Source organism: Panthera onca, chromosome D1, assembly GCF_046562875.1.
Source record: "Panthera onca isolate mPanOnc1 chromosome D1, mPanOnc1 haplotype 2, whole genome shotgun sequence".
Classification (NCBI taxonomy): domain Eukaryota; kingdom Metazoa; phylum Chordata; class Mammalia; order Carnivora; family Felidae; genus Panthera; species Panthera onca.
Window position 1 is genome coordinate 16,643,619 of NC_138348.1, and position 19,914 is coordinate 16,663,532.

The 19,914-nt window shown below is 42.3% G+C and overlaps 1 protein-coding gene across 8 annotated transcripts in view; it reads left to right on the forward strand.

Annotated features, from left to right (window-relative positions):
- The window catches only part of AMBRA1 (autophagy and beclin 1 regulator 1), a 178,546-nt gene that overhangs the window by 64,211 nt on the left and 94,421 nt on the right, over positions 1–19,914 (forward strand). For 5 of the 8 annotated variants that reach the window (XM_060606511.3, XM_060606517.3, XM_060606512.3 and 2 more), the window contains 2 exons: positions 3,963–4,049; positions 8,260–8,439. The exons of 1 other annotated variant lie outside the window; for it this stretch is intronic. In XM_060606511.3, coding sequence (XP_060462494.1) covers positions 3,963–4,049; positions 8,260–8,439 — 267 coding nt within the window. The remainder of the gene's footprint in view (positions 1–3,962; positions 4,050–8,259; positions 8,440–19,914) is intronic. 2 more of the 8 variants (XM_060606515.3, XM_060606518.3) reach the window with 1 other exon arrangement.

Below are 19,914 nucleotides of genomic sequence, written 5' to 3' on the forward strand. Positions count from 1 at the left end.
TTACTTTTCAATTTTGTATGTTGAATGTTTTTAATTTTGAAATAATTTCAGAAAAGAAGAAAAGTTGCAAATAATAGTGCAAAGAAATCCCATGTACTCTTTACCCATATTCCCTAAATATTGGCATTTTACCACATTTGCTTTATCATTCTCTCTCTCCTGCTCTATGTATGAGTATGGTTATGTTTTGCATAATTATGGCTCTTATATTTATATATTTGCGCATATTCTTTTAAATGTGGAATTTTCTTAAAAGTAGGATATAGTTTGATAGAGCAGTGGTCTCCAGACTTTAAAAAATACTTCTGTTAGTAAAGGCTTTTTAGCAATCCATGTGTGTTATACATTATGGTCATACATTATAAAACAAAAGTTCTGATATTTTCTTTCTGTTCTCCAGTGGATTGAAATAGCACAACCCTTGTGTGTCTCACTTGGATGCCACTGATACAGAGAACGAACCAGGCAAACTTGTAAAGGAAGAGGGTTTTTGTTTTTTTCCCCTGACAGGGGTTCAGTGACTCTTTAAAAACCTTTCTTGGGGCACCTGGGTGGCTCAGTCAGTTAAGCATCCGAATTCAGCTCAGGTCATGATCTCACGGTTTGTGAGTTTGAGCTCCGCATCGGGCTCTGTGCTGACAGCTCAGAGCCTGGGCCTGCTTCGGATTCTGTGTCTCCCTTTCTTTTTCTCTGCCCTTCCCTGGCTCTCACCATCTCTCTCTCAAAAAATAAACATCAGGGGCGCCTGGGTGGCGTAGTCGGTTAAGCATCCGACTTCAGCCAGGTCACGATCTCGCGGTCTGTGAGTTCGAGCCCCGCATCAGGCTCTGGGCTGATGGCTCGGAGCCTGGAGCCTGTTTCCGATTCTGTGTCTCCCTCTCTCTCTGCCCCTCCCCCGTTCATGCTCTGTCTCTCTCTGTCCCAAAAATAAATAAAAAAAAAAAAACGTTGAAAAAAAAAATTAAAAAAAAAAAAAAATAAACATCAATAAATAAATAAATACATTTCTAAATTGTGATCACAGGTCAGAATGAAAAGGTAGCTTCAAGCTTGAATAAGCTTGTGTGAGCCCCTCCTAAGTCCTACCTGATTTCCTATCGTTGAATTGCACGATAGATGGTTAATTCAAGTCACATTTGTGGTGGCCAGTGAAGAAGGCACACAGCTGCCATCTCATCGCATTTTGTATCATTTCCCCATGGATGGCTCTTTGTAGGAAGCTAACTGTAGGAGAGAAAGGTCTTTCTTAGAGGTTCCTAGGAGTGGTGGTCATGTTTACTCATCTAGTAGCTCTTGTTCTTTTCTCTGTTCAATACCAGTTGAAGTCTTTTATTCCTTCAGATAGTACTTGTAATTGACGAGAACTTAATGTTTAATCAGTGATAAGTGTGTGAGGGTGCTATTCATAGTAATTGGCTCTCCTGATTTTGTGTATTAGCAGTTAAAATGCCATGTATATATATGGCTTGCCAGTCCATTGTATTGCCTGGGGAGCAAATGGTGCTAGCAGATTCTGTAGTGAGTAGGCACAAGGGATGCATGTTCCAGAAGAACCTCATCAGGGACTCCCCAGAGATACAGCTTAACATTTTGGTTTTACCCTGATTTAAAGAAGTCTTCTTAATTAAGATAGGAAAGCAAGGTGGGAAGTAGACTTTGCAGGATTATAAAACGGAATCATTAAAATTGAAATTATCTAATCCAAACTCTCCCAGTTCAAGAATCTCCTTTATAGCATTCTTAAAAAGTCATCTTCTCTCTCTGAATACTGACACAGCCTTAGTTAGCATAGAAGTAGGGGGTAATGTTGGCTTCCCAACTTAGTAGCATCATTTTCCAGGCAGAAGTACTTAAGAAGGATATGTGTTGGTCCCTCTGCAGGATGCTCTTTGCCAAAGGGCTTCTGCTTACTAAGCAGCCATTTGGAGGATAACAAGCCAGGGCTGTTATGGCCAGGACTGACTCCAGAGCCCTTTGGGATGGAACAAACCTCTCGGTGTTCCAGGGAAGTCAGCTGCTCCCAGGTCTTGCTTCTATTCTCCAAGCTTCCAATTCCTAGAACTAATTCATTAGTAGTGAACAAGTATTTATCTAAGATGGCATAAAAGTCCTGAATAGATACTCCTCTCGAAATTTCACTTTTCTTCTTTCTCCAGTCTGTGTGCCTCTCACTGCCCCTTCCTCTAACATTCTGTGGTGCAAAACTCCGAGACATACCATTATTTTAGTCATTATTTTATGTGACCCTAATGAAAAGAAAAAAAATCCTGCCAATTAAACGGCGTCATGCATTTATAAGATACATCCCAATTTCAGACATATTATAAATGGGAGGGTGGCTCTTAGAATTGATGAAACATGGCATTTTTGCTGCTGTAAACAGTGATACCATTGAAGATTCAGGTTTTCAACCCGAGAGATGTATTTTATTGCTTTCTTCTCTGCCTCATTGGTTACATTGTAATGTTCTCTCCCGTCAGTAGTAGGACTGTGTAAAGGGTCTTATGTGTGGGGGTTATAGGCCTTGTCTAGATAGAAAGCATCATGTAACAGTTGGTTGTCCTGGGCAGGAAAGGTAGCAAGCCAGCTTGACGGGGCCTCTGCTATATCTCTTTTCCAGGCTGTTAGGGGAAATGCTCTGGTGAGCCAGTTGCTGGGATAAAGTGACTGCACATGACTATACCTAAAGCCAGCTGGTTTTAATAACAGTGAATTGAATTAACTCAATTGGAAAAGATTGGTAGCTGCTGTCCTTATCCTGCAGATCTGCTTTAAAGAAGAGTCTGGCAGGGAGCCGGAGACCTGTTCCCGGGAGAGCCAGGCAAGATGCTGCTGGAGAGGAACAATATGCATTTCTTTCTGAGACCATTTCCTTTGAAATGTGTTCTCTGGCAGGAGCTTGATTGGCTGCCAAGGCACATTTGAATTGGGAAGCAGTGTGGCAGACATGGCAAACTAGGGGGTCCCTGGGCCACATTTATCAGATGTGTTTAAAGTGGCCCCTGTACAAAGAGGGAAAAAAATGTTTTAGCTAAACTTTAACTGTCAGGAGATTACATGGAGAAGTCCAGATTTCTGGCTTCCCTTAAAAAACAGAAGAGCCAGTGATACAAAGCCCACCTTCTAGCTTGGACTCACAGTGGATACATGCACACTTTTTACCTGCCTGGAGCCTACAAGGTCCTACAGTATAGCATCCTGGTTTGAAGCATTTTGGAGTTCACAGAACTTCATGGAGTCCTGGTGCTGTCATTTAATAGCCCTGTGCCACAGTGCCATATGCTTAACTTTTAGGCCCAGTGTTCTCATGTTTGTATAGTAATGCCTCCCTTTCCAGGTTATGGTGAGATTTAAGTAAAGAAATATATGTGAAGTGCTTAGTATTCACCTGGCTCCAAAAAAGTACTCAATAAAATGTGGGTGTATCATATATGCTCAGTTGAATTTATGATTGGGCTAGATTATATAATTAAAGATTTTTGTCAGTTGTTAAGAGAGCCTGAGGAGTACTCCTTCTCACAAAAAGGGTGTAGGCAGAGCAGAATGAGTAGAAGATAAGGGAATGTGGATTAGGGTAACATGGAGGAACTGAACACCAAGATAAATGTTGGCACTACATGATAATCTCTGGGTATGCCTAATTTCCCCCTCCTGTGTTGATCCCCACCTCCTATTTGTCTGCTGGAGATACTACAAATAGAAATAAGATCATGTCTCTGAAGCACTTGTTCATTTCTCACTGAAGAGCAGTATTCAGCATATACAGTGGCCATACCCAGTGTGGGAGCTCTGTAGCTCATTTATTTATTTATTTAGTTTGTAGGAAGGGTGTGATCCCAGATAATAGGTGTCCGTTAGCTGCAAAGGGGGATGTTATTTATCTCTCCCCCTATTTTTCCTTATGAATGACCTCTGAGTTGGTAATTGACAGGGATTATTGCCATTTTTTTAATCTCTGCTAGGAGGCTGCTGGAGTCTTCCCTCATTTCATTATCCCGTTATGATGGAGCAGGATCCAGAGAGCACCCAATTTACCCAGACCCAGCGAGGTAAGGCCAAAGTGAGAAATGGCACTAAGTGGGGGGGAGGGGCTGCCCTTGGGGTTGCCAAGCTGTTGGAAGCCCCATTCTGTGCCTCTCTGGTCCTGGTGCTCTTTTACTCTTCAGTTACAGTTTTGAGACAGGTGGTTCAGGTGATTGGGAAGTGTTGCAGGTAAGTGAACAGAACCTCTGATGACAGGGAGTTGTGACTGAGCTCTTGTCCTTTGGGGCTCATTCCTATAAGTGGGGCACTTAGAGGAGGGACCTGAGGAGGCCACTGGCAGAGTCACAGGATACTTCTTTTTTGCTAATCAGGGAGGCTGTTGCCATTCAAAGGGACAGCCAAAAGGGAAACAAGTTTTTATTAGTAGGGAAATTACTTACAAATTAAAACTAACCAGCTAACAAAAAATCCTACTTGCTCTCATTTGAGAGAGAATTTAGATCATCAAAAGGCAGAAATCAAGCTCATTCAGATGTTCAATTTTTGGATGCCACCTAAAGGAAGAGATGACTGACAAAAGGGTAACCAAAAAGAACAAGTTGCCATTTTATTAAAGCATTTACCTTACACCGATTAGAAGGTATTTGAAGAGTTCTTGAAGGGATTTAAAAAACAAAAGAAAACATTTAAATGAGTTCAAGGCCCACCCTTACCTGATACTGGAAATTGAGGACCAAGGATGGGGTGCCAAGTTGATGTATAACATTTATATAGTGAGCAGTCCTTTGGTGTTGTTACAACCAGACTTAACTGATTCTGTTAATGACCTCAAAAAGGGATAACCTTCACATCATTTAGGCAACACTAGAGCTCATTGTGAGGCTTTGCCAAAAGAAAGAGTAATTTATAATGGTGGGGTTGGCAAGTTAACAAATAGAGGTTAGATAAAAGCTAAATGAGCTTTGCTTTATTTTTATTTGTTTTTTAATGTATTCTTTAAGGTTATTCTTGAGAGAGAACGAATGGGGGAGGGGTAGAGAGAGAGAGGGAGACACAGAATCTGAAGCAGGCTCTAGGCTCTGAGCTGTGAGCATAGAGCCCCACGTGGGGCTCAACCCCACAAACTGTGAGATCATGACCTGAGCCAAAAGTCGGGCGCTTAGCCAACTGAGCCACCTAGGCACTCCAGTGAGCTTTGCTTTAGATTAAGAATTTCAAGTCTGGAAAGGCCTGTAGATAAGGTTCATTCTAGGGATATTGAGTGATTTTGTTGTTGGCCACAGTGGTGTCATGATACTGAGTGTTCTTTCTGAGAGACTAATGAAAAGATTCCCCATTACCCTCTTGCTTCCTTTTCCATACCCCAGAAATGGCAAATCGAAGGACCAGGGAATATGGGGAGGCAGCTGAGATGACGGCCAAACATGGAAGTGTATGTCTCTAATCATACTTAAAAGTAATAAGTCCTAAATAAAAGAAAGAAATTTTTGGCATCAATCAGATGACTCTGAAACACTAAGACAGAGAACTTCTTGCTATAAAATAGTTTCTTTTTAGGACAGCTATAGGAATCTCATCCCCAGAATTTTTAACCTGACAAAGTTTAATGGTAATTCTTAAAGACCATTATTTGTCTTCCTTTCATGTAATCTTTTATTTACTCCCACTCAGATCTCTTTATCACAGAAAGTGTCATACTTTGTGGTGTTGCTATTTTTACATTTTCCCTCTTAACACAAAATAGGTTTTCTTGGAGGAGAAAATATTCTTCCTTGAAGAAAACTTGCAATTTATTAAACATTAAAAATATTTGCTTGGAACACTTCAGAGTTTGGTGATTATACAGCTCTTCAGTAAGAGGATGATTGCTACCTCATTGCTGGTTGTTTAATTAGTTTTTCCTCTTAGACTTCACCCTACACAGTATATATAGGTCAAAGTGTTTGTGAGATGATTCAGCATTCAGATCCTTAGCTTCCCTCTGGCTACCTACAAAGACGAGGCCAGGATGTACTTGTATTTAATAATTGTGCCAGGAATCCCTTTTTCTTTGCCATTGATGCATAGTTTTGTAGCTTAGAAGGAATTCCTATGCCATAGTGAAATTAAACAATTAGGTTACCTAGTGCTAAAATTGCGCCCTTACATAAAAGGGCAATCTTATTGTCTGCATCAACATTCTTTCTACTTCTGTCGCCAATAATATAATTTTCCCATTAGTTACTAGGGTGGGTTAACAACTGAGAAATGTGTATACTTACAGACACTTTTCAGAATCCATTCCAGAAGAAGAATCTTCATTCTGCTCTTGAAATGTTTTTTACACTCTTTTCTAGTCTGGTTGACTTGACAATTTAACCATCAATGGCTGACTTCTGGAAAATTTCTGTATATTTAGTAGGTAAAGGAACAACTCAAGAGTGCTGACTTTTGTCTCTTGAAAATTTAAGATTCTTGATTCATCCTTGCAAAATGCATGGCAACAGGGGCCCACATGGATAATGGAAGCTCCACACATTGAGACTTTTAAGAAATGATTCTTGTACTCTGATGATCTTGGCCAAGACATCTGTGTATCCCATGCCGACCTGCTGTATGATTTGGATTCAGTGATGCCAAATGCAGTATATTGTTCTGTAGCAAAGACTTTTGAGTTCCAAAGATTGTCATTTGGCCTTCTTGGGAATTCCATTTGATGATTGCCCAGAAGGATACCACCTCTGATGACTGGCATTTCAGAGACAGCCTTAGTTCCTATAGCAGGTGACTGCAGAATCTCCTTTGTTCTGAGTCAGTAGACACACTGAGGTTTTCCCAGAAACTTTGTTTAGGGGTAAGGAAATGTAGGGCAGCAAGATTTTGTAAATTCTTTCCCTACCATTTGGATGTAACTGTTATTATTTCCATTCTCAGTCAGTTTTTCCAGAATTCCATTAAATATATATGTGTTATGTGTGTGTACACACATACATACTTTTTTTCCTTTTATGTTCAAACATTATAGAAGTTAAGATTCCCAGGAATCCTCATTAGAATTGCTGTGTTTCCTTTAGTTTTTTGTTCTAATTACAGAAACATATGTTTTTGTGTACATATTAGTATATGCATACCATTCTTCAGTTTTTCTCCCAGTTAAATTTTTGTTTTAGAGGGTTTTCTTGTGTGTGTATAAGGATGATTTATTCTTTTTAATAGTTACATAGTGTTTCTTTGTATGGATATAGTTTATTTCTTTAACCTCTTGGTGGGCATTTGAGACATTTCCTAGTTTTTCACTAATGCTAACAACATGTATATATCCTTGTGTTTTTCTATATGATAAGATTCCTAGTGGAATTGTTGAGTCAAAGTGTACTGTTCTTCTCTCACTTTCTTAGTATATAGCAGTCTTGTGAAAGATGGAGGAAAAACTTGAGAAAGGGAATGTGGTAAATTGTAGGAGACACTAGGCGTTTTCAGGGGTATGAAGACACTAAGACACAGACTAGAGGTCTAGACTAATTCATTGAGAATAGCCACAGTAAGGAAGGAGAAAAAGGAATAACTGTTGCCTCCTGTATTGCTTAGTGCCCATGTCACCTCGGATGCTCTATTGTAAGAAATAGAAGAATCTTTTCTTCCCTGTGAGATTTTGTTTTCCTGAGTATATTTTACTCTCTTTTTCAATCCTGAATATTTTCTCTGTGTTACGAATGTCTGTGAGTAACCCATTAGAGCTGAGAGGTTCAGAGAGCTCACTTTAGGGAGCTAGGGCAAATATGGAGCTATGTGGATCTGTTGGAGAAGAAAGAAGACCTGGTGAAGATAGTACCTTCTCTGGTCATGTCCATTTTGCCATCTCCTGGCCTCTATTCTCTTGTATAAAATGAAGGGAGAGCTGGCCTTTAGAAGGTGGCTGTGGTCCCTTTTCGTTTCTTATATTTTGAGTCTGGATGGTTGAAGAAGGCTGTGAATCTGTATGAATGGCACCCTGAGAGGCTAAAATGGGTCCCTAAAGAAACTAAAAAAGGAAGGTCCAGTGTTATCCCCTTGGGAGGGGGCAGCTATTGAGCAGATGATGACTGATTACACAGCCTCTTTGCCTCCTCTCGGAACAGAAACACGGGTGGTAGTCTAATAAGCATATTGTGCAGTACAGACCTCCTGGTGAGTTAAATGCCCTTTATTTTTCACGTCTCCGGAGTTCGCCTCAGCAGGGAGAGCTGGATTTACTGTCTTTCACAGTATTCCCCACATTAGTGCTAGTTTGTGTTTGTCCATCTCTGTCTCTCTCAGATTATCTCCTGCCGCATACTACGCCCAGAGGATGATCCAGTATCTCTCACGGAGAGACAGTATTCGCCAGCGCTCCATGCGCTATCAGCAGAACCGGCTCCGTTCCTCCACCTCCTCCTCTTCCTCAGACAACCAGGGCCCATCAGTAGAGGGAACCGACTTGGAGTTTGAGGACTTTGAGTAAGTACCTACTCAGCTTGCTTTCTTCCCTGTCCTCCCAAGCTGTGTGTGCTTCTAAGTTGACCACTGTCCAAGCAGCAGTGGTTGGCCTTTCTTGCTTCAAACCCCAAAGTTCTTATGTATGAGTAGCAGGATGGGGTGAGGGGAAGGGGGTTAAAATGTGCAGGGTACTGCCACCTCTGGCAGTTGTGCTGCTGTTTCATGGAGCCCGTGGGAGAGATGGCCCGTTGGCCCCAGGCCAGGCTGGAGAAGATGGCTGCTGCTACATAGGCAGCACCGTTATTTCCCTTTTGCATGAACAGTGGCTATGGAAGTGCTTCTCATGGCCTGTTTTCACAATGTCAGAGAGAAAGGATGGTTGATATTTTTTATTAAGCGGAGTAGGTATAGAGATTAGAAATAACAGAAATATCTGGGGGTGCCTGGGTGGCTCAGTCAGTTAAGCGTCCGGCTTTGCTCAGGTCACGATCTCGCGGTCCGTGAGTTTGAGCCCAGCCTTGGGCTCTGTGCTGACAGCTCAGAGCCTGGAGCCTGCTTAGGATTCTGTGTCTCCCTCTCTCTGTGTCTCCAAATAATAAGTAAACATTAAAAATTGAAAAAAAGAAAAAAAAAGAAATATCTGGATTTCCCTAAAGACAGGTCCCTTCGTACCCTTGAATCACACTGATTCTTTGAGGTCCTACTCCATTGCTTAAACTATCTCCCTCCTGCAACCTCCCCCATTAGGATCCTTTGGAAGTTGCCTGTCAAACTAATGTGGTAGTTTGAGAGGTGATTCCTTGCTCTTCTGGTGTTTTTGAGTGGTCGATTGGATGATGGGGGTGAGGTAAAGGAGCAGGGTCAGCCCTGTGCACAGGATTAAACACCCCAGTGTCACTGCTGTGTTTGAACTCTCTGACCTCCTGCTCCTCACCTTTCTAACCATTCACTGTGTTTCTTTCCATTCTGAAAGAATATCCATTCCTGGTTTATATCAAATAGGACGCTTAGCTCTTGTTTTGATTCCTATATTTTGATACTCTCAAACATGCAAAACAAGAGAGAGAGAGAGAGAGAGAGAGAGAGGTGGTTAAGCATTAATTTTTTTCTCCTTTTTTTGCTGACAGCATTGGAATAGGACAGCCTGTCAGTCATTTTCCTTTTTTTCGTTCTCTATCTTGACATCACCTGGTCAGGTCTGGGATGTTAAGAGTTCTTGCCTCCTTCTCAACCTTCCTCTTCCGTGAGCTGAATGGATAGTTCCCCAGGAGCCACCTTGCAATAGAGCTTTAAGATGTGTTGGAGAAATCTTTTTGCTAAAGATGACTAAGGAGGTGGAAACAACCTTTATACCAATTTGCCTTTCTGATATGGTCCTTAAACACGCTAGCAATTGTGTACTTGGAAGCAAAAGGCCGACTGAATAGGCGGTTCTTTTGTCTGGGGAAGAAACAAACATGAAAGAAATGCAGGGATGCCCTGAAGCCGCGGTGGTGGCTCTTGGAGCAGGGGCCCTGATCCTCTCTCATCGGCTGCCCTCTGGCTCCCAGCACATGTCATTCTCCCTTCAGTCCACTCTAGGGGAAGGTGGGTGCATATACCAGCAGTGAGGGAGAGTCTCCACTCCCTTACCCAGACAGATACCAGTAGTGAAATATGTTCCCCTGCAGATATGATCATTTTTCCAGCTCTGGGGTCTATTCAGAGAAGCAGTTTCAGGTATGTGCCGACACTGCTGGGACTGAGTACTGCTGAAAAGCCTCAGTAATCCTGGGGAGCTCTGGGAGTCAGTGCAGGTTGCATAGCCTCCCTCCATGCACGTTTGGAAGGCTGTGTAATCTCTTTGCAGTGGTGAAACGTGGGGCTTATGCCTTTGAGCTGTATCTTGCCTCGTGACTTGTCCTTCACAATGGAGTTCTGGATTAGTTTAAAATGTTCTGTTCTCATCTTACCTTCTCTTTCTTCTGCTACCACCTCCTCCCTCTCCCCTTCCTTCCCCCTCGATTTTCCTGTGTCAGACTCGCTCCTCCCTGTGCTCCCCACAGCCCACCTGTGCTCTCACCTTCCCCCTGGCTTCAGCGCGACCTGAATTTACATTGCCTTCTTCACCTTTCATGCACTGACTTACCATTATTTCTCCCTAGGGGTCTTCTGTTGCTCCCTGGTTGGTAACAATGGGCTGATTTCTCTAATGCTCCTCTGAAAGTCCCTTGCCGGGGTGTTTGCCTTTCTTTTTGAGCTGATGCAGACTGTAATCTTGTTTTTAATAGCAGCTGTGGATTAGTCACCTCAATATTAGTAGTCCAGGTCTCCTAGTGAAGGATGTTGCTGGCTGGTTGATGCTGAGTTCCCGTCTGTTCATTCTTTCTCTTTCCCTGCTCTCCTCCCCCTGTTGTAAACTGAGTGCTGCCTGCGGCTGCTTCTCTTCTCTTAACTTCTAGGTACTCTAGGAGGGAATGAGAGAGAACTGAGGGAATGTGTCAGCCCATTGTTAACCATTTTTTTAAAGTTTATTTATTTTGAAAGACAGAGAGGGTTCATGGGTGCATGAGAACAGGGGAGGGACAGAGAGAGGGAGGGAGAGAATTCCAAGCAGGCTCCGCGCTGTCAGCACTGAGCCCAACACAGGGCTTGATCTCACAAACCACGAGATCATGACCTGAGCTGAAATCAAGGGTTGGAAACTTAACCGACTAAGCCACCCAGGTGCCCCTGTATCCACCCATTTTAATTTCTCTGCCTCAGTCCTTTTCCTTAGCTTTGATAATAGAAGGAAAGTCAGAAGCTCATATGATCATAATGTATAGTTCTTTCAGGTACAGAGAAGCAGGTAAGTTAGACAGGACCTGGAATCTTCCTAACACTTAGGGGGCTGTTAAGAGAAACTGCTCTACTGGTTTCCTTGCCTGCACAACACGCCATGCTCCTGCCTTTGCCATCCCACTTCAACATCTTCAGTTCTCACCCCATTTGCTAAGCCGGGAATCATTTTGGTGTTATCTACCTTTTCCCTTCCAGGTGTATAGAGTCCCCAGATCCTATCTTTTTTGATTCTTTTCCATCGTCTATCACCTATGATAATATTTTTCATATGTATTCTATAACATATAAAATATTTGTAATATATAAAAATATATTTATATATATAAATCTTGTTTAATTCTTTAAAAAAATTTTTTTTAATGTTTTTATTTTTGAGAGAGAAAGACACAGAGTGGGAGCAGGGGAGGGGCAGAGGGGGTGGGGAGGGAGACACAGAATCTGAAGCAGGCTTCAGGCTATGAGTTGTCAGCACAGAGCCCAACGCGGGGCTCAAACTCACGAGCCATGCGATCATGACCTGAGCCGAAGTCTGCCGCTTAACCAATTGAGCCACTCAGGCGCCCCTCATTTAATTCTTATAATAACCTAATGAGGTATTTACTCCACTGTAGTATTTTTTAAAATAAGGATACAGAGACAACCAAAATCAGACATGTCTGAGATTTGAGAACAGGAGTAAACATATTTAGTGTCTGGCTTTTATTGTCCTGCAGATTTAAAAACCTTTAAAAATGATGTAGAACCACATTTGAGCTCTTGCTCCCTGAGCTTGCTGTGGAAGAAGACTATCTAGATTTATCTCTAGGGAAGATAACTTTGAAGGTTGGTCGGCAGCAGGTTAAATTTTCTGTTCTTTTGTGGTCTGGATTAATGACCATCTATCCAGGCAGACATCATCTCCTGCCATTCATCTCTGTCTGTGGCCAGAATTGAGACTGCAGGGTCCCTGTGATTATCAAAATGCACAAACAGGGCATCCAGAAACCCGCTGTCAGAAGGTCTGTCCTGAAGCGTTCAGCATCTGTCTTTGCATAAAGATATTCACAAGCAGGGTAAAGGTGTGGCTGTCGCTGACATTGCTGTCTGCCTGCTTTTGAGCCCAGACCACCTGCTAGAATGTAGAAGGCAAATAAGCATAAGGAAAACTGCCATTTTAATTTTCACCATCCCTTTGGAAAGAGAGGGAAGCTTTTTTGAAGCCCTGTGGTTAAGTGCTGTATCCCAGAAGTCGCTAAGGCCTGCACAAGAGGTGGTATATGTCTATTGTTCCTGTTATCCTCACCCCCTTCCTCATGTTATCTGTTACTCTAAATGTACGTATAATCCCAGAATCATCCGTAGTTCATTTCTTGCCCTTCTTGCCTCTTTTTGTAACTGCTTTGCCTTCCAAGGCAAAGAATACCCAGAGCTGATGACAACTGGAGAAGCTTCAGACTGGATCAGTCGCAAATATCTCCACCACACATCCCAGCCACAGGGGAATTATATTCACTTCAGGTTGTTGCTAGCTCAGAAGAGAGCAAGTTCTTCATTCACCGTTGTGACATTAGGCTTACTTTGGAAAAACGTCTCAGTGAGAATTCTAGGCTTTCAGCCTTAAGATTGAAATCACTTTAGATCTATTACATCTGTTTTCTTCATTTTTCTAATTTATCTGGTTGTGTTTGAGTTCCTTTTACCCAGAAATCCATATTATGACCAAACAGGCAAAAATGTTTCATTGTATGACAGTAACTTCTGGGTGCCAGAGATGGGTTCTGGTTCCTTAGTTTGGAATGAAGTGTTCTAGCAGTACCCCATACACACGTGCAGAGAGCCTCATACAGAAAGGACTACTCCTTTAATGGTCCCCTTGCTAGACACCTTCTAGCAAGGAAGTTGTTAAAAGGTCTTTTTGGTGTATGATGTAGCTGAGAGTTCTGAAGGCTGTCACTCAGCTCTACCATCTGATTGGGTTGACATAAGAGGAGTTGCTTGCTTTTAGTTCAGAATTTAATATTCTTCACCTGCCCTTTTGCCGTAACTGAAATTTAGTTGAGTCATAGCAAAGAAAACACGTTAGAAACCAAATAATACTATTCTTATCGTCTGTCTATAGGCGAAATCCTGGCAGCTTTGTGAGGCTCATATACTTGCTTCAAGTTCTCGTGACTAGAAATTCCAGTGGAGTGAAGCTACATGCCATTGGTAGTACTTGTTCTTGCTCTCTCTTCTGTGCCCAGAATTTCCGGGACTCTTGTGGGAGTCTGCCTGCTAATAACAGATACATAACTGTAGCCAAGAAAAGGAAGAGTAAATCTTTGGAGAGTGTTCTCGTCTACTTCATTTTGAAGAAGAGTTGCTTTTGTTCTTTTCTTTAACTTACAAACCATAGACTCTTTGATGTTAGAAGTAGAAGAGAAATTCAAAGGAAACACACTTTAAAGCTATTCTCTTTATGGACTGCAACCTGTTAGAACAGTCAGGAATCAGGCAATGAGCTGTATTTGGTGAGTGGTGGTGTTATACAGAAGTCGTTCTTAAAGTGGGATGAGATAAGGAACTGTTCTCTTCCTTTTTACCAGAGAGTTTTCAATAATTTCACTTACTTGATTTTTGTAGTGGTTGATTGCTTCTTTTACAAGGTGGGTTTATTCATTTTTTTTTATAAGTTTTTATTTATTTATTTTTGAGAGAGAAAGTGTGAATGGGGAAGGGGCAGACAGAGACAGAGAGAGAGAGAGAGAGAGAGAGAGAGAGAGAATCCCAAGCAGGGCTCCACACTGTCAGCACAGAGCCCGATGCAAGGCTCAAACCCACAAACCGTGAGATCATGACCTGACCTGAAGTTGGACCTTCAACCGACTGAGCCACCCAGGCGCCCCTACAAGGTGGGTTTATAAAAGAGAAAGTTATACATATTACAACAGGTCCTTTACTTCTAGACATACTTGGGAGAAAGACAAATAAATGCACAGTCATAGAAACGTGAAATAGCATGGAATATTTCAGAAATTCCCTTGTTGATAAGTTTGACTAGATTTTAAAGTCCAAGATATGTGGCAGGAGATGAGCCCTGAGACTTAAGGTGGCACCAGATCTTTGGAGAGTCTCCTGTACCTTGCAAAGGAGGTAAACTTTATTTTGTAGGTGAAGGGAGTCATTGAAGAGTTTTAGGCTATGAAATAACGGGAGCAGATTTTTACATAATAACTTCCGAGACAGACTGTAATAAGGTAGCACTAAAATACAGAGCAGCGTTCTATGAAGGGAAGAGAGTATTTGGGGAGATGTGAGGAGGCTCCATGGGTTTCAACTGGGTGGGAAGACTGCATAGGACTTAGATGAAGTGATGTGGAGGATGAAGTTAGGGTACAGGAGATAGGTACAGTAGAATCTAAGAGATTCAAAGGAAGCAGCGTAAGCAAAAGCCCAGAGATAGATGATTTACAGGGGACCCTGAATAAATCTGTGGCTAGAGCTACAGAATGCTTGTAATGTGATAGAGAAGATCAGAAAGGCCTGAACTGAGGGCCAGGAATGTCTGGCTGAAAGTTTGGACTTTATTATTATTTTCTTTAATGTTTATTTATTTTAGGAAGGGAGAGAGAGCGAGTACAGGGGAGGGGCAGAGAGAGAGGGAGACAGTGGATCTGAAGTGGGCTCTGTGCTGACAGCAGAGGGCCTGATGCAGGACTCAAACTCACAAACCATGAGATCGTGACCTGAGCCGAAGTCAGACACTTAACCAACTGAGCCATCTGGGCGCCCCTGGATCGTATTTTTATCTGGGGGAAGTTATTATTGAAGATGTATTTGAGGCAGCTAATTCGGACAGCATTGGTTGGGGTGACCTAAAGTGGCAAGTGTATGGATGCAGGAAAACCACTTAGGAAGCAGTGGGCGAAATAGAGGAGAGAACATACGAGGACTGAATGTTAAGTATTGGGTGTGAGAGGCTTGGTGTTTTCTAAGAGTGGGGCCTGTTTGTGAATGTTCCTGGGAAATGAGCTGCGAAAGCTCAGCTGTCTCACTTCCTACTTCTCCAAATGAAATGTTGCCTGAGTCCTTTTTGACTCCTACTTGAACCAGTTTTGAACTAAATTGGTAAAACAGCAAGTGACTCCTAGAGCAGCTGCGGTGGGACCTGGGATCACTCATCAGTGCCTGCTGCCCCCTTAGCCTGACAACTCCTGTGTAGAGAGTGGCCCGGGTTCTAGTTTAGGCTGAGTCAAATTTGTTGCTTGACAGATTTGATCTTGGGCAAGTCCCTTTCACACCCTATGCCTCAGTGTCTGATTTGTAAAATCAGAGTGGATAATTTCTGAAGTTTACCCCTAAAGTGCTCAGATCTTTGTTGGAGCTAACTACCTTAGATGAACCTGCTTTGTGTTCAGCAGAGGCAGAATAATGAAAAGTCTCAGAGAAGTGGGGAGACTTCCTGGGGATCAGGAATAGGATATCTGGTACCTGGAGAGCCCCAACACATTTCTAAAATATATGCCTATCTAAATTCTCGCTCTTTCCTTGAGGATTTTGAGCCTATTGCTTAGAAGTATAGGCTATTGCTCAGCAACTTTAGAATTAGCATTCTTTCTGGGCCAGTAAAATACATATGAATATTCATTTTGAGGAATGCTAGAAGAGAAGGAAAAGGGAATATGTGTGGATTGTACTTGGGTATAGAAGGGGAAAACACAGAAGGAAAGAATTAAACAGCCGGTGGGGGGGGGGGGGGGGAAGGAGGGCATAACCACTTAGAGATATAGATTGGTTTTTTGTTTTTTGTTTTTTTAAATTTTTTTTTAACGTTTATTTATTTTTGAGACAGAGAGAGACAGAGCATGAACGGGGGAGGGTCAGAGAGAGGGAGACACAGAATCCAAAACAGGCTCCAGGCTCTGAGCTGTCAGCACAGAGCCCGACGCGGGGCTTGAACTCACGGACCGTGAGATCATGACCTGAGCCGAAGTCGGCCGCTTAACCAACTGAGCCACCCAGGCGCCCCTATAGATTTGTTTTTTAATGTAAAATGCACAGTAGGAATATGGAATATGTGCAGATGAAATGAAAGGTAGAATAAGGGAAGAGAGAAATTTGTAAATGGTATTATCTATTACTGTTCCTTAGGGAAAAGTTAAAGCTCTGCAGTTCCAAGGGGGCCGTGCTCTTAGTTGTCCCCTGTGAATGATACCCCCAGAGCCTGAGCCTTCCTCCCAGATATCTAAACCCTTACACGTGTGCACAGTCCTTGGCATAGAGATGAGGGCCTCGGTTTCTTACCAAGAGCACCTGGGTAAGGAAAGGACTTGTGCCATCCAGGGACAGGAATACCAACTAGGCCTTCTGTTGTCTGGAAGTTGAATAAAAACAGAAGAGCATAGGGAGACACTTATTTTTTTAATAGTCTAATTTTCAGCAAAGTCAACTGTGTATTGTCGAGAGGACAATGGCCTTTTGAGCTTTTTGCTGCAAGAGCCTCATTTATAAAGGCCCGAGTCAGAGCCATTTGTCATGAGGAGGAATGACAAGCTGACTGTCTGGTCAGGACTCAGCCGGCAGTCTGTAGGTGTATTTTTCATTCCTTTAAATTATAGCCTCTCTCTGAGGCAATTAATCCCAGGCATTTAGCAAGAGTCGCTGCTGTGTTTCTCTCCCTTGTTCCAGAGAAGCATTTTCTTATATTTGGCATTTGTCTTGGATGCCTTATTGTTTGAAGGGTGTTTTTTTTTTCCCTTATAAAATCTTTTATAAGAAAGTCTTATTCCCTCCACCCCTTGTCCTTCCCAAATACCCCTCTGAGAGTTAATCAGAGATGTACAGAGTTCAGCAGCTGGGAAAGCCATTAATAACTCTGCCAGCTTCTGTCCTGCTGGCTTAAAGGCACCTTCTGGCTGATGAAATTGATGAGGATTTCTCTTGGTGTTTCCCTGAAAAGCATTCTGGTGACAAATAGTCCTCCTGTGAGGGAGGAGCAGAATCAGCATATTTGCATACTCTTCCTCATGGCTTTTTTTTTTTTTTTAAGTCTCAGTATGGAAGGGCACGGGCTGTGTTATGTTAGGCCCCAGTACGTAGCACCATCCACCATTCCTAAGGTAAACCGTCTCCCTGGGTCTGCCTTTACCTACTGCTCATTTGACAGACCTCCTCCAGTCCACTCACGTCAGTCTCTGCCTCACTAGTTTTGCCTCCTTCAGCTCGTGCAGCCTTGCCTCATGTTGATCCTGTATCAGCACTGATGTGAGTGGCAGAGTCTGTGTGGTTTTCTCAGTACAGCATTATTTTAAGTACTTTTAACTCCTTTGCCCTTTTCCTGGAACTCTTACCACTCTCCCCCTTCCCTGCTGGCTTCCCATCCCCACTGGGGATAGGCTGTGCACTGAGTGCACTGACTGTGCACCTCAGTCTAACTCCTTATTTCTGAATCCTCCCTTCTTTCCAGACTACAGAATGCGGAGTCATTAGTTGCTCTCTTCGCCTCTATTTTACTGGAGCTGTGCATTTAGTTAGGGATTTCTGTGGCCAGTACTAATGTCCAGGGCCTTTTTCCCTCTTCTTGCCTCACTTGAACATTCTGGTCTTTGCCACCTTACCCATTCCTGTTTTCAGGGTTTTTCTTAGAACGGTATTTAAGCTGTTTTTCTCCTAGTGAAGGCTGTTTTCTCCTAGATGTCCTGTGCTGTTTTCTCCCATAGGTAGCACCTCATCTGTGTGTTCACCACGTTTCAGTTTTCTAGTCGTTGTGAGTCCCATGATGTTACTCCTCCCCTTTGCTAGAATTCTCAGTGCTTTTAATTTGAAGTCTTGTCTACATTTTATTGAGATGCCATTTAGCTCCTGCTTCTCTATCATTAGTCAAGATGTGAAGCTGAGGACCAGCAGATGCATCTCTGCTCAACATATTGATTCTTTTATGGTGCCAAATGTGACCATCAGTCTGAGACTTTGTTTGTATCTGAGCCAGCTGATCTCATTCGTATTTTCCTGTATATCCTCCAGTGATCTCTAAATACTATAAAGCCATTATCTCTGGCCATGTTTTGTGTCTCACTCCCCCCCCGCTTTTTCAAATGGAAGGAGAAACTGAATCAGAAAGTTGGTTGTTTGTAGGTGTTGGAAAAGAGGCTTGTGAATTATGTCGAAAGAGCCCGGAAATTTCCCCAGCCCTGGTGTGTTTGTTCATTTTTCTAAACTGTCTTCTGGTGTCCTTTCACCAAGCTCTGTGCCGTCTTTGAGCACTGGCAACTGCTGAGCAGTAGAACGATCTAGCACACTGGCTTCTCCTTCCCTCTCTTCACCAGATAGAGTATTGTTTGTTGTCCAGAGGGAGAGGCATCTTGAGACCTTACAGAAGCCAGTTGTCAGCTCCACAGTGTGATTCTGGGAAGGCCAGCTCTCTCTCCTAGCTACAGAACAAGTACTCACAGTTACCCCATGATGTTTCTTTCTACAGCTTAGTTTTTAACCTTTTTGAGGCTTGGGACCCTTCTTTTCCTTAGGGCCCTTTTTAACTTCAAAATGTTTGCTAACTTTTCTCATGATAATTAGCTGGACTTTTAGTGTCCTTTGAGAAGTAAAATACGCTGTTATGAAAAGCTATCATGAATTCATTTGTATTTTTAAGTGAATTGGTACTTTGATCAAAACTTGAAGCTGGATTTATTTGAAAATTAATAATATGCTAAATTTGAGAACTAACTTATTTGTTTGATATTCATTTATTCCTTGTGTACATGTGGCTGCCAAAATCTTATAACAATTTGTGGGCTTCCCAGAGCCATGATCTACTGTTCAGGAACTCCTGATTTCATTGTTGTTTTTAATAACCTTTTTACTTTCCATATGGTCTTTTCTCTCTCTCTCTCCCCTTGCCTCTCCCTTCATCTATAGAGTTTCAAGTCAAAGGGATATGACATGTTAAGGAAAATAACAGTATGCCTTCTCTTTGGGGAAAATAAAGACCGAGTACTGACTTTTAATGGATCAGGTTCCAATATCCCTGATATTGATTTCTCTGTTAATGTTCAGCATCCAAACCCACCAAAATATAAAAACCTTCCTAGGCTTTCATTTCTGGCTTGTAAAGCTCCCAGTGGCCCATTTGAAAGCCAGAGTATTGTCTTAACTTTGGTTCCGAGGCCAGTTTGAAGGTGATCTCCTTAAGTTGAAGATAATCCAAACGGAGAACTCAGAAAAAATACCAGATCAAGCTTTCAGAGGTTCATTTATTTTGTGGAGTTGGTTAAGCAGCTAATTAACTGCTCTGTCCAGCCAGTGCCCTTTGGCTTATTGTTCCTTTGATGCATTGGAAACTAAGCCACGTGAAGTCCCTGTCTTCCCTTTTCTTGTAGGAGGCAGCAAAGTATAGGGGAAAGAGCAAGGGCTTCAGAATCAGATAGATACTCCTTGAATTCTGCCTCAGCCACTTACTCGTTGTGTGACCTTGGGCATTTGCCTCTCTGCTCCTTCATTTCTGTATCTATAAAACAAAGCTACTAATAATACCTCATGGGGTAGTTAGAAGGATTAAATAGAATAACGTATTAATAACCTTTATATTAGAACTTAATAGATATTTAATAAATGGTCGTTATTACTATTGTTTTAACAGACCATAAAGAAAAACACCTAGACTTTTTTTCTTTTTACTCAAATGCTTGGGATTACATTGTCTAATACTCTTCATCATTG